The 15,282-nt window shown below is 49.4% G+C and overlaps 1 protein-coding gene across 8 annotated transcripts in view; it reads right to left on the reverse strand.

Annotated features, from left to right (window-relative positions):
- The window catches only part of LOC138488740 (UDP-glucuronosyltransferase 1A1-like), a 428,922-nt gene that overhangs the window by 72,588 nt on the left and 341,052 nt on the right, over positions 1-15,282 (reverse strand). The window contains exon 1 of one of the 8 annotated variants that reach the window (XM_069616001.1): positions 9,655-10,768. The exons of 6 other annotated variants lie outside the window; for them this stretch is intronic. In XM_069616001.1, coding sequence (XP_069472102.1) covers positions 9,655-10,509 — 855 coding nt within the window. In that variant the 5' untranslated portion in view covers positions 10,510-10,768. Of the gene's footprint in view, positions 1-4,733; positions 5,726-9,654; positions 10,769-15,282 lie in introns of those variants that run through there. One more of the 8 variants, XM_069616003.1, reaches the window with a different exon arrangement.

Below are 15,282 nucleotides of genomic sequence, written 5' to 3' on the forward strand. Positions count from 1 at the left end.
CAGCCCCGCATCACTCCAAAGTCCCATGAGGTCACCTACCCCCTCAATGGCAGAGCTAAATTCCTGCATGCAGCGAATGGAGGAGCAGCAGGCTACCCTCACCCAGCTGGTGGATAGGCAGCTCGAGGAATCTAGGCTGCAGAGGGAGTGCCACAGCACATCAGTACGTCGCCTCTCAAAGTCCATTGGACGCTTTGCCAGCACTATAGTCACCCTGGCACTCCATGTGCGGGAGGGCAATGACAACACCTCCAGGCTCATTGGGTTCAATGTTGATTGGCCAACCAGGCAAATCTTGCACATAGGCCACCTATTCCTGATTCTGTGCCATCCAATACCACCACCCCATCCAGCTCCACCACTGCCAGTCCACGGAGGCGCTCGAGTCGGCTAACAGGGCTCTCGGGCAAGGATGCACAAGCACAGAAGCGCACACGGAAGTGATGGCATGTGTGTCGGGCACTGCAGGACACATGTGGACTTGAAGGGTGTGAGGTGTTGGTACGTTTGGGTGGAGGGGGAGGTCAATTAGGAGGTTTGAATATTGGGGCCTGGTTGGGGGTGGGTACGTTTGGGTGGTAGGGGAGGTCAATTAGGGGGTTTGAATATTGGGGCCTGGTCGGTGGTGGGTACGTTTGGGGGGTGGGTGGGCACGGCTGTACAGCTTCCCTAACCATTGCACCTCCTTCCCTGTTGTTAATTCATCAATATATCATTTCAAAAAAACATTCATGAGTGGACATCCATCATTTCATTTGCAGTACAACAATTCATTTATTGGCATCACCATATCCATGCAATGCTGTGAATGTGCAGTCTCTCAAAAGTAAATGCGAATCAGTGCATCCTGTGCTCGTTGTCCATCTAGTGGACCCCCAGGAGGAGGTTGTGCCATCCCATCCCCATCCCCATCTCCATCCCCATCTTCATCATCTGCGTCTGGGGGCATTGGAATGTTCCTGCGCAGGCACAGATTGTGCAGCATGGCACAAACGAGCATGATTTTACCCGTCTTCACTGGGCTGTACAGCAGTGATCTGCCAGATCTGCTCAAACAGTCCGAATGTCCTCTCAATCATGCCACGTGTGCGGACATGTGCCCTGTTGTAAGCCTCTTCATGCCTGTTCCTTGGCCTCCGTACAGGCGTCATCATCCATTGCGTGAGTGCATATCCAGCATCACCTACATGGGATGTAGATGGGGGGGGGGGCTATGTCAGTGTTTGTGGTATCATGTCTTCATCAGATGCAGTGCAATCTTGTGTCATTGTTCATTCATGCATATGTGGCATGCAGTGGTTGGATCGGTGGGTGGTTATGTTCTTTGGCCATCGTAGAGGACGTTGGCAACTGGACATTGACCAACGCATTGGTGTGCATGTGTACTCTGCCCTGCGGGAGACATTGGATTGTGAGTATGGCATTGTGCAGTGATGTGCACACATCGCAGTGTAACTCCACCGTGATGAAGTAGTCGATGCAGGACGTCTCATGTACAGGCATCATGTGCATTGGGAGGGCAGTGTTGCATATTGTTGGTGGGTGTTTGCAGTGGCTCTAGGTGTATGGGACAGTGATAGTATCGGCTGTGTGTGTCATGTATCAGGGTGTGTACGGGCACACTGTGGTAACCTGTCATGTGTTGCTTTGTGATGTTTAGGTTCCGCTGTCTATTCAGTTGATGGCCGGGGGGGTGATGCATGTGCAGTCACAGCAGCACACTCACATTGCTCATTGCCCTGGACACACACACACCACTTCCGCAGGGTCGGTGCATTGGCAGCTGTACTCACCCAATAGCCATGTGCTTTGTCCGGCACAGCGTTCCATGTACCATGGCAATGTGGAATTCCACAGTACCATTGAGTCATGGGTTGAGCCTGGGAAACGTGCGCAGCAATGTGTTTTCAGTCGCGTGGCATCACATACCATCTGTACATTCAGTGAGTGGTACTGTTTCCTATTGCGGAACACCATCTCAATTGCACGTGGTACTGTCAGCTCAATGTGGGTGCAGTCGACTGCACCTATGCAATTTGGCATGCCTGCTATGGCATGGAAGGCCAACTTGGTGGCAATGACCTCGGGGAGGGTACGGGGTAGGGCTGTCTGTTCCGACACATGGCTCAACAGGGCATCCTGTACCTGTACCAGGATTTTGGAGAAACAGGGTTGTGGTAGGCCGTGTAGCTCACCAACTGTGTGTTGATAGGTGCCAGTGCCAAGGAAATGCAGAACAGACACAACCTTCAGGAGGGGGGGGGAGGTGGTGGTGGGGGTGTCTATGTGGCTGTCTATGTGGCTGCTGATGGTGGTGATGTACAGGATTGTTGGACGGACCAGCCGGTATAGTGTGTGGATCTGTCCTGGGGTAAGGTTCCAGGGTGAGGCCCTGATGCGTGGTATTGCAGGCTGCCTGCGGGGTGGTGCCGGCTGGACAATGGGGTTTGCCATAGGTACAGGGTGAGCTGGTTGCCGCCTGTGCCTCCTACGCCTCCACCTCCTCCTCTGCACCATTACTGCCATCATGTGCAGTGCTGCTTGTTGGTTGAGTAGGCCCAGTCCCAATGCTACTAGAGCTGCTGTCTGCATGGTTCTGTTTTGTGTTGGGCTGGGTGTGGCCCTTTTGTAAGCTCCCAGTGGCCTGCTGGGTCCAGCTGGGCTGATTTGGTGCACCTGTGCCCTGATTCAGGTCAGCAGGCACTGTTTAACATCATGTTCGCGGTGGCGGCGGTACTGCCACGGTGATCACGGTTTTAACGCCATTTTTCAGGCAGTGTTTCCATGTCCGCGCTAGTTGTGATGCTTGCGGTGTTTATTATAGCCGGTAACGGAGGGGTTTCTGTGCAGGCGGAGTTTCCGGGTCCGCAGATCATGATTGGGCGGACGCGGAAACGGTGCCGGTATGGTTATACCGGCGGCGTTAAGTCCGGACCGATGTACTTGTAATGAGGCCCAATGTCTTTTCTTTAGCACTTGCCACCATGTTTGTTGCAACGTTAGACTTTATAGTGCTATTAGTAGCTGGGGTTGCCTTGCTCCAGTATAATGGTACTCAGCCTATCAAACTTGAAGGCATGGCCTGCTGAATCTACACGACGCCGAGACGTCCCCTGCTCCTATCTGAACCTGCCAGCACTGAAACTGACGCAGAGAAGCCTGGGTCTGCTTGCATCGGGGTCCGGTGAGTAGCATCGCTAGGAACTGGTCGCCCTCCTGCAGGAGCCCATAGCTTTTCCCCGCTGTGTCTAACAGCACGCCTTTCCGTACTCGCGCTCTGCTTCTGCCCACAGTGGAGGCTGCGCTTGAGTCGCGGAGCTCTGTTCATCTTCATTTGTTCACCGAACTAAACTGCCTGATTCACACCACCCTAGACTCTCTGGCACCCAGGATGTATATTGGGACCAGACATCCCAGCCCACATCCTGGAGGCACACACAAGGCCTGTAGAAGCCCGCGAAAGCATCTGTGTTTCGTGGGAAAGTACATGCCAAATAAGGAAGGGCCCCGGGTCAGCTCGACCTGGGGAAGGTGAAGGGGGCAAGACGGCCAGCGGACAGGACAACGAGCCTCGTGGTCTGGCCATTTTGGGAGCCAGGCCACCATTTTGGGCTAAACGTGAGAAACGCGCTTAAACGCCAAAAGGAGCTCAAAAACACAAAGAAACGATCGCTGCCACAAGTCCCGTCCGTGATTCACTTGCACCGTTCGATAACAATCCCAAGAGAGTATCTAGGGCCTGTAGTAGCTTAGAGACCCAAAGAGAGCAGTAACTTAGCTTACAGTGCCCTCTTGTGCCATGTTGCACGAAAGCTGCAACATGATAAAAGAACTACGGAAAACAACGTTTCCCGGTACTGACTGTCTTAAGGGCATGTCAGTTTCCCCGTAAGAATGGAGCGAAAGCCCAGAGGAGTGCGGCAGAAGGCTGCACTTCTCTGGCAAAGTCTTGATCCTGGTGAAAACAACAGCAAAAAGTTTAGGGGTTGCCACATGGAAGGAAAATTACCCACAATTAAATAATATTTCCTAACAGTCCCCAGCCATAAAAGACTAAGAGGAAGAAATAACGACCAGAACAGAACAACCACATTCAGAAGATGTTATTGAGAAAGACGTTTTCACAAGAAACCAAACAAAAACCTTGGGTATGCATTTCTCAGGTCTCCCTCTAGTCTTTGTTTCTCGATCTTTCTCTTTCACTTCCATTTATAGTCACTCTCTCTTTTGCCCCCCCCTTGTTCATTTGACGCATCCCCGCCTTACATGTACTGTCCACTCCCCCCTCCACTTTCTGATGCCCGCTACTCCCATCCCCACTCTGCCATCATGTTCCCTTTGCCAGTTTCCTCGCTCTCTTTTTCCAGTTTCATAGCTGCCAAGTTTCCCAGTTCCATGCGGAATCTTTGAGCCAGTCCGTTTCCCCCTCCCCGTATTGCATGCTGGGACTTGTAAGCCCACCCTTGCCATGGGAAAACAAAACTACAAGTTCCAGCATGCAACTGAAAGCAAAAACCAGCACCAGCTCGGGGTGTCACTGTCACAAATGGAACTGGGAACCTTGGCAGGGAGGCAGTTTGCTCCCTTCTCTTGAAGACTGCAATGGCAATATTGTCGATCTGTCATGAATCTCCAACAGCTACAATGTATGCAGTGCATGGAATTAAGACACATCCCTGACCATCCCCCGCCCTCCTCCCCCGCAACAAATGCTATTTCAAGGTTTTACACACCTCAGGCAGAGCCTTTGTGCCGCCACAGTTGATTCCTCCCACGAAGACCATATTGGGCATCACCGGCCGTGGGAATTCGAACACAAAGTCATGTCTCATGATCCAAAGCGTAGCCCTGGCAAACAGCTGCTCAGCCGTCACCTCCCTCTGGAGGAACTGCGATGCCAGGCGTGCAAATGGCGAGTAGAGGGCATGGCAAAGCCACCTGTCGGGGAGGGTGATCAGCAGGTTCTTCACCCGTTGGCTAAAGTCCATCCGGTCAGAGTAGCTTGTGAAGGAACCTGGGACGTAGGAAAGCGGGTTCGGACACTGAGCGGCCTCATGGTTTAGGCCGCAGGGAAGGAACCTCATGAAATAGATGGTCGGCAGGGACAAATACTCGGCCAGGATCAGCCCACATGGGAACACTGGATCAATAAAGAAAGCATCAAATTGGCTCTCCTTCAGGCTGCGGATCAGCCCCTCTTGGCCCAGAAAGAGCTGGCAAGTGGAGGCCATAATCTCTGTGGCATTTGAAATCCGATGATACAGATTCAAGTACTTTTCTATGACAGATTCATCAGCAAAAACCTCCCGGCTCATGCGCTTCAACTCTGAATCCAGGAACTCTTGGTCGTAGGGCACGGGGAAGATCTTCACACTGTAGTTGTGCGATGTCCCGATCAGGATGTTGGTTTGGGGCACCACCAGAGTGATCTCGTGCCCTCGCTGCCGGAGCTCCTCCACGACCGAGCGCATGCTGAGCCAGTGACTGCCATCCTGGGGCACCACCAGCAGCTTCCCGCCCCGGCCGAGGCTGGCGAGAGCCAGGAGAAGAAGCGCGGCCACCACCCTGGAGGCAGGCGCAGGGGCCATAGCCGATCACAGAAGGTTCCTTAGAGAGGACTGGTGGAAGCAGCAGAAGAAAACCGGGGAGGGACCGACAGAAGTCCAGCCACTGAAGGCAAGGTCTGAGCGCAGCTGCATGTGCAGGTCAGGGCTGCAGAAAGTCTGCTGTTACATGCAGTGCACGGACTAAGAGCTCCCATCGCATGACCTTGAAACCTTGACTTGCTTATCTGAGCATGCACGCGTCAAAGGACTGCATGTTGCAGCTATTGTAACCTGGTATCTCCACCCAATGGCCTCTGTAACGAATCAATAGATCCTTATCCTAAACTTCAAAGTCTGTGCACTCATTTGACCTCCCAGCCGTGTATGCCAGCAGTGATCTGGGGCCCATCACCCACGGGCAAAACCAATCTCTTACCTAATGCAGCTCCTCGATTTAGGGCAGTATTTTAAAGGCACTCTTCGTGCTTGTGAGCTTAGATTTGATCTGCTTTCCCTATCCGTGGCATCCAGCTTCAGAAGAGAGCACACTGTACCGCGGCCCAATGTCAGAGTAGAGCGCATTGCGCGCCTCAGTAAAGTGACAGCAATGGCGTGTTTCACCTCACCCAGTTAATAGGACAGAGCCCGCTGTACCCCGTTTGGCATGGGGAAAGTGGCAGCAGCATGTTCCACCTCAGCCAAATAGCAGAATAGGAGAGATTGTGGCAGGGTCAAAACGCTCCACTTCGAAAAAAAAAAAAAGCATAGAGCATGCTCAACTCACGCCGAATACTGCATAGAGCCTGCGCCACACAGTTCAAATACTGCATAGAGCCTGTGCCACACAGTTCAAATACTGCATAGCGCATGGTCCACCCCAGCCAGATGCCAGTAGAGAGCACGCTGCACCTCGTCCAAATACCAACATACAGCAAATTCCACCATGGTCAACTACCAGCACACAGCGTGTTCCACTTCCGCTAAACACTGGAGAAGAGCACACTCCACCACAGAGAAATAGCAGCGTACTGCGTAATCTGCACCAGCCAAATAGCAGAAGATAGAACATTGTACCATTGTCAAATACCAACATAGAGCACTTCCCACCTCAGGAAAATACTATCATACAGCGGTTTCCACCTCAATAAAATGGCAGCACAGGGCAGTCTCCCTCTGTGCGTATTACAAGAATACAGAACATTGTATCTCAGACAAACACCAATATAGACCATGCTCCACCGATACCAAATACTGCATGAAGCTTGCTCCACACAGGCCACATACACCATGCTCAACTCATGCCACATGCGACATATAGCATGCTCCACAAAGGGCAAATACTGTATAGAGCATGTCATGTACAGCCAAACACCAACAATACAGCATGGACCATGCCTGTCAAACACCAGCATGGAGCATGTCCTGCTTCAACCAAATACTATCATACAGTGGTTTCCACCTCAGTGAAATGGCAGCATAGGGCAGACTTCCCCTCTACCAAATACAAGAATACAGCACATTGTGTCTCAGGCAAACACCAATATAGACCATGCTCCACCGATGCTAAATACTGCATAGAGCTTGCTCCCCACAGGTCACATACAACATGCTCCACTCATGCCACATACTGCATATAGCATGCTCCACAAAGGGCAAATACCATATAGAGCATGTAATGTGCATCCAAACACCAACAATACAGCATGGAACATGCCAGTCAAACACCAGCATAGAGCATGCCCCGCTTCAACCAAATACTATCATGCAGCATGTCTCACCTCAGTGAAATAGCGTTTTAGGACATGTTCCACCTCAGCCAAATAGCAGAATACATCGTTTTATTTATTTGTAATGAGCCGAAAGCACGCAGGCATCGGGGCGCAACATTTACACAATGGTACAAACAGAAAAATGGGACAATAAAGATCCTAGGAGGGGCCTGATCAGAGTGAACAATCTGTAACTTGAAAATAAGTGTTTTTAATTCTCTGTGGAAAGCCCTTGTGTTTTCTTACAGTCTGAGCGCTAACGGAAGGGAGTTCCAGAGTTTGGAAGTGCCCATTGGAAACGATCTACCCAGTCCTTGTGATTGTTTTTGTCCTGGGCAGCTAAGCTGAATCTGGTCTGAGGAGCGTAATGATCGGGTTGGGGCATAACGGAAGACTAAGGACTTCAGGTATGGCACAGCTGTTCCAAAGAGGCAGCGATGCACGCGGGTGCCGGTTTTACTGCACTGGCAACCAGTGGAGGTCCCTTCTGTGATCTGAAATATGGTCGCTTCTTGGGATTCTCTTGATAATGAGCACAGCGTCGTTCTGTATGACCTGCTGATTTTCCAGGCAAGAGTTGGAGGCACTGATTAACAAAGTGTTACACTAATCTAGCCCTGAGAGTATTGTGGCTCGAGCAATAATAGTGCAGTTCTTTTCACTCACAAAGGGCCGGTAGTTCTTTAATAGGCGGAGATAGTAGTTGCCGTTTCGGCTAACCTGGTTAACTTAGGCATCTGCATTCATAGAGGCCTCCAGAAGGATGACCAGGGTTTTCACTTTGCTCTGCACTGGAGTGACACACTTCTCAATGTTAAAGCTTTTATAGGCAGGGTTCCGTTTAGAAAGAACCTGCCAAGAGCTGAAGGTGAGAAGCCCGGTTTTGCTGCCATTTAGGCACAGCCAATTTCTGGACAGCCAAAACTCAATCAGATCATACGTGCCGAGGAGATTGGCAGAGTCTAGGGCATAGTCACCGCTGACTTCACTAACTAGCTGCGTGTCATCAGCATAGTTTGTAAAAAATAAGCCTGAGCCCTCAAGGAGCGAGCAAAGTGGTCTTAGGTATAAGTTAAACAGCACGAGGGACAGGGTGGCTCCCTGAGGTACCCCACATTGAATGGGGGCTGCAGGGGAGAAAGCTTCTCCCCAGTGGATTCTGGACACCCGTCAGAGAAGAAGGTGCGGAACCACCCAACAGCTTCCTTAGAGCAGTTGCCCATATGACCAAGTGTATACAGGAGGCGGCTGTGATCAAGCAAGTCGAAGGCTGCCAACAAATCGATCAAGACCAGGATCCCGGCTCCTCCACTGCCCATGATTTTCAGCATGTGGGACTGGAGATTGACCAGTGCCATCTCCATGATGTGGGCAGGTCTAAAGACTGATTAGGCAGAATGGCTTGGTAGTTGGCATGACTGAATATGATGTATAGAGTCGGGTATGGTAAGCCAAGAGACACCATGTAACCAGTGGAGGAAAAGTATCCTCTGCCAGTTTGGAGGAGTTGGATGAGCCCTATAACAAGACATCTATGGGGCCCCACGGCATAAGTGTTGGACTGAATGTATGAATGTAAAGGAGCCCTGCATATAGAAAAGATGCGTATAGGATGTGGTAGAGGCAACGCTCTGCACAATATCTGCCCGTGAAAACCTACCACTAAGAGAGCTCATGGCCATATCCTGGCAGAGATGCTCTTCCTCCCTCCAATGGGCTCCAATATCAAATACATGTTTTTCAGAAATTCACTGATAGTAAATCAGATACAGCAATGTCTTCTTTTAAATCTCATCTGACATTTGTTTGACAAATACTTAAACAAAATATCTGTAAATGTCCTCTCGATCAGTTGAAATTTCTGAAGGAATCTTTCTAGAGCACTATTGTCAATATCTGGAGGAGGCGCTCGTACTAGTATTTGCAGCCTGAAGGTCAAAGGTCTTCCTAATATGGAATTACCTGCACGACAATAACCACATACCAAAGTTGCTACACAAATCCCAGTTGGACTCCCTATGCACATTCTTCCAAGGTCCAGAGTTTCTTTGCCATGAGTCTTGACTTCCTTCAACGTAAAGAATGGATCTGCAAAGAGTCCTGAGAGAAGTGGTCAAAAGAGGCACTCCTCCAGTGGCTAAACTTCCAGGGATGAGCTTAAGTGTGCACAGGAAATGCAGAGGGTCTCAAAGACAAAGCACTTTCACGCTAAGGGCAACATTCACCTGGAAGCAAGGTCTCCATTAACTTAAGTATGATCACTCTCCAAGGGTCCAAACATCAAACCAATCAACCACCACCTCTGTTGTAAATCATATGAAGACTAATAAGCCACCCACCTGAGACAGAGGCTTCCTCCCGCCGCAGTTGATTCCTCCAATCAAGACCAGGTTGGGCATCATTGGCAGTGGAAACTCAAAGACAAAATCATATCTCAGCAGCCAGATGGAGGCCCCGCTGAAGAGCTCCAGGGTTGTCACCTCTCTCTGGAGGAACTGTGAGGCCAGACGTGCATATGGCGAGTACATGACATGGCAAAGCCACTTATCTGGCCAGCTGATCAACATGTTTTTCACACGCTGGGAAAACACCATGTTATCCGTGTAACCTGTAAAAGTCCTGGGGACGTAGGATGGAGGACTCGGGCACTGGGAAGCTTCGTGCTTTAGACTGCACGGGATGCCTCGCATGAAGAAGATGGACGGGATGGAGAGATACTCAGCCACGATCATTGCACACGGGAAGAATGGATCGATCAGCACTGCATCAAACTGACTCTCCTGCAGGTAAAGGATCAGTTCCCGGTCATCAAGAAAGTGCCGGCAAGCAGAGAGCATGAGTTGGGACATGTTTGATATCTGCTGATACAGAGTGAGGACCTTTGCCACAAAGGATCCCTCGGTAAATGTTAAATGGCCCATTCGCGCAACATTTGACTCCAAGTATTCCTTGGTGAATGGCACAGAATAGCTCTTCAAAGAGTAGTTGTGGGATGTTCCCATCAGGAGGTTGATCTCTGGCACCACCAGAACAATCTCGTGTCCTCGCTGGTGAAGTTCTTCCACCACAGGTTGCATGCCGAGCCAGTGGCTCCCGTCCTGGGGAACCACCAGGAGCTTACCACCTTCGCTAAGCCCGGTGAGGGTCAGGAGAAGGATCTCAACCACAACCCAGGAGGCAGACAGAGGAGCCATGGCTAATGTGAGGGCAATCTGAACTCAGCAGTAACTGAATCTTGAGCTGGATTTAGGAGCGAAGCCCATAGGAAGCCAGAGAAGGACCACCACAAATCCAAAGGCAGCCAGGACCCCCGAACAGAGCACTGGTTCTTTCTTGCTTGCTAGGAGCCCTGACGGTCGTGGATCTGTCCAAGCGCTTGATGGCATAATCTCTCACTGCACGTACATGCAAGCGTTTCTGCTGGCAGCCCCAGTTCTATTCTCCCCACTCTGTGTGCTTACTGTAGGACTCTGAACCCTCAGTGGGCTTGAGTAAACAGGCATGATTTAAGTCCTTGCCAATTTCATCAATTGGCCTTTGTGCTCCCATCATGTCCTCTGTTTCGAACAACTGCCTGATAACACGACCTACATTGATAACAACCTCTGCCGAGGAGAAAATCAACTATTGGCCCCCTTCGCCCCTGACCCCGGCTTAGTCCATTTAGTAACTTTACTAGCCAACAGGAGAGGTGGGACTGGCACTGGGCCTCTCGGGTTGAACTTCTTAACCACATAAAAAGGGAAAATTACACTACAGGTCACAAATAAGACACAACGTGTTGTTTCATGTTTACGTTTAATTAGCTGTGAAAAGGTTTTTGCTTTTAAGTGTGGAATGCATGAACACAGGATTTACTTCTGCACTAAAAAAAAAAAATCAAAATCCATTCAAATAGTTGTGGATTTTAGCACTTTACATTTTAACCACTTTAGCCCCCAGAAAGCGTACCTGGGCCAATCACAGGGCTCGGGAAAAAGGCATTAACCTGCAGTATTGACTCTCATTCCAAGCCCTCAACGCACCACCTTGCACTCTGCCCCATACCTCGCTCAGCCCCTCTCCCGCTTGCCCCGGCTACAGCTCCCTTCACACACCAGGGCCAGCCAGTCGCTTATCCACACTCCATCATCGAAATCAAAATGGCTGCTGTTTTTTTCCAACACCTTCAAGCGCACCATGTTCGGACCATGTGCCCTTCCAACTTTTGGGCAGATTTAACACCCGGGCCCTCTTGCCTGGGTACTAAAAGCTTTTTAGCCCAAAACTACATATGGAATGATAAGTGACTAGAGGATGACAGAAAGAATATTCGATTAGTGATAGGATAGTCATAAAAGAAAGGAAGAAAGATGGCCAGGAGGAGGAATGGATGGAGGGTGAAAGGAAGACATTAGGGAGAGGAGGTGGCATAAAGGAAGTCTCTGGGCCTCATTACACGGATGGCGGAGAACCATGGCGAAATTAGAGCCATGGTTCATGCCGGTAAAATATCGGCACCGTCTTGGTGGAAAGGGGAATTACCGCCCCATTCCAAGGTTGGCGGGGCGGTAATTCCCCCTTCCACCATTGCCCTTCCCCATTCCCATTTTTGCCCCATAGGGCATAATGGGAAAGGGGAAGGTGCTAATTAGGGCACCGCAAATTGCGGTACCGTAATTATCTCCCTGGGTCCCTTTGCGGGTTGGTTTTTAACACCTGCAAAAAGCAGGCGTTAAATTCCCCAACCCGCAAAGGGACCTTGTAGTAAGGCGGTAAGGATTTACCGGTACCGGTAAATCCTTACCGCCTACCGTGTAATGAGGCCCTCTGTATTGAATCCCCTCATGCAGCGCAACTGCTACAGAGAGGATGTTTGAATGACAACAGGCTTGTCCCAAGCGGATGCCAGTGTCTGCTGACAATCAGGTACACATTGAAAACCCGTTGGGTGTTTTTTTTGAGCAAATGGAAATTAAATGGGTGCTGTGCAGGGTTAGGGTAGCTGGAAGTGGCACACCGTGACTTATGTCCTGGACCTGGATATGTCGCGTTGGCACATGCAGGACCCAGGAGAGGAACCCCTGCCAGGAGGAGGGGAGTCACAGTGTTGCCACTAACACGGCACCGCGACTCCAGCAGATCCCAGGGGGACTTAGAGCCATTTGATGCAGACAGCGAGGCTCATATGTCAAGCACCAGCACCACTCCCCAGGTTTGTGAAGTAAGTTTCACAAAACTGCTATCCCCTGGGTTCCATTTCATCGCAGGATTATTTTTCGCGGGGGTTTTTACAGCAGATTTTTTAACGAAAAAAGCTAATTGAATTTAAAGGCACAGCAACTGCAGGGTTGGCACCTTTTCTTAATGTGAAAACCAGACCTACTACTACACCCACTCACTAAAGCAGGCATTCATTCGAGAGACACCAGACCAGTACTGGTTTTACATTTGCATTCTAGGACTTGTAGTCCTGGGTTCATAAAGGGGAAATCCAGGACTACAATTCACAGAATGCAAAGTTAAAAGTAGGACTGGACTAGTGTTTCCCGAAGGGCATGGGTAATGTTAACATTTATCACTAAATGGCCCCTACTCTTTGCGCATCTAATGATATAAAATATCCCATGCTTAGGGGGCTGGCTCGTAAAGGTTTAATATTTGCTAGTTTATTGTTAACTTTGCTAAGAAAGCGGTACACACTAGTATACAGATAAAATGTTTTCGGTTTTGTGATAGGACTCTTAGGCGCCGAGAACACAGGTGCTTAGGAGGCACTTGCTCCCGTTCTCCTTCAACAACGTGGGCAGAAGTGTCATTTTGCCCCTGTGGAGATGTATGCCTGTACGGGGTCGTACAACGTGAGACTAAAACGAAAATAACAAATCTGTAATGAACAGTGCATTCTGCAGCTTCTGCAAGAAGGCAGTCCCAAAAGGCAAGACAGCTCTTACTGTCCAGTGGTGGAGCCAGTGGGGGGATGCAGGGGTGGGGGAAACGGCTGGGGCTCGGACAGTGAGGGTGGATGCCCCCATGTAGTCACCACCGGTGCCCAGTGTGCCCCCCACCATCCCTCTGGTGCCCTATTATCCACCCCCTGGCACCAAAAGCTGCCTCTGCTACTGTCCGGGCAATCACTGGTCACCACAGGGCTTCTGACTCACCTGCTAAGCCCATGTGTAGAGGAGCAGCCACATGCCTCTGCAGGAAGTCGCGCCCCCCTCCTTCCTATATGCTGGAAGTCTGAAATTGTGCCATGTTTGACACCAGCAGTTGTGAAGATTCTGCAGCAAATATTTGAGAAACGGTATCCATTAAGAAAGCCGTATCAAATTTATTCCAGAAGAGAAGACAATCTAATGGAGGAAATCCCTGAAGGAATATGAAAATGAGAGAAAGAGAAGTTGATGATGTCACAAGAGACGAGCATGACACCCTGAAAAATGGCTGAAGAAGAAAACGTATGGACCATATAGAAACCGATGACGAAATTAATAATCAAGTAACTTTGAAGTATGAAAGAAGATTGCACGTGTGAGAAGCACTGCAGAAAATGCAAGCCATTGAATAACTGTACAGATGCAGCAACGCCAGTAGATTAAGTAATCTTAGAAGCTGGCTATAAGTAATGAATAGACTGCAGGCGATGCCACCATTTTATAGAAGCTGGACATCAGTGTCACAAATTTAGTAAATTCAAGCCCATGGAGAAGAAAGACTGAAAGCTGAGTAACAGCAAAGAATTAGCTGAGATTGTGGAAGAGCCTGTAAGGGATGTCTGGCCTGGTGTCAAGGCTGAAGCAGCCAAGATTGGTTATCTTTTTGAGAAGGCAGTGAACATGAGATGCTGAATCATTCCTTGTTAATGCACAAAGAAAGAGCACCATGAGTGCCAAGTTGTATTCATTTGAGACAATGAAATGCTGCAAAATGGGAGGAATTGTGGTCTCCTGTCACGTGAGCCAAGGATGGAAATAGAGTTGTGCATGCAGTTCCAAAACTATGATAGTGTGTGCTCACACTCCCTTATATTCCCAGAGACGAAAATACACTGCAAGGGCAAGTTCAAAGACAATCTTTGTGGCAGAAGGCATGGGTGATGAGAGAAGTTAGACTAATTGGGTTGGTGAGGTAAAGTTATGTCCACCTCCTGGCACCTGGGTATGAGCTTACGTGCTGCTAGTGAGACGAATATTCCAGAATGGCACGAGCATGCCAACCAATTATAGAGGGCCATATAACGAAGGGCCTTATAGTTTGAGAGCCAATGATATACTGTGTACTTAATAATGATGAAGATGTCTTGCAGAAGAGGTAGCCATAAGTTGCCCACCTGACAGTAGATATCCAATCACACCCCAACCCCTTATAGGAAGTATACTTAGTTGTTCCCCTTGAGCGTAACACAATCCCTCTTAAGTTCTTCTTAGTTTGCAACGTAGCATGACTTCATGTATGACACATTTTTAGTATATAAGTGTTTTTAATGAAATGCTTAGAGAGAGCTTGTGCAACGTGCGTTGCTGTCTGTTGTAACTCTCTGTTTTAGATAATTGATATTAAAACAGAAATATCTTTGCCATCTTCCTGATTCGATATTTTCTGTCAGAGTTATTCTGCATCCCATCCATTGCATGCATGCTATTCAAAGGGCTATAACGCTCACATGCTTTGTGAAGTGTTGCACGCAACTTGCATGCATCTTGCAAAATGAGCAAGTGCTGCTCTTCAAAGAACCACCTTTTATTGTGGGGGTGAGAGGAGTTAGGCCAAAGCGGTTTGATGTACCTGTGCTCTTTGTGCCTAAACAGATGTTGTCACCTGTGACTTCACAGCTCCCAGGCATAGCTAACTTTGCACCAAAGGCCTGTGCAGCTCCCTCCTCTTTCCCCTTGTGCCTTAGGAAATGGACACTACTAGGTGTGGCTGGTCCATCACTTGATCACTTGCCCTGGTCCTGTACACATAGATATGTCACAGAGCTGTTT

The sequence above is a fragment of the Ambystoma mexicanum genome, chromosome 9 (genome assembly GCF_040938575.1).
Source record: "Ambystoma mexicanum isolate Mex_15411 chromosome 9, UKY_AmexF1_1, whole genome shotgun sequence".
Taxonomy (NCBI): domain Eukaryota; kingdom Metazoa; phylum Chordata; class Amphibia; order Caudata; family Ambystomatidae; genus Ambystoma; species Ambystoma mexicanum.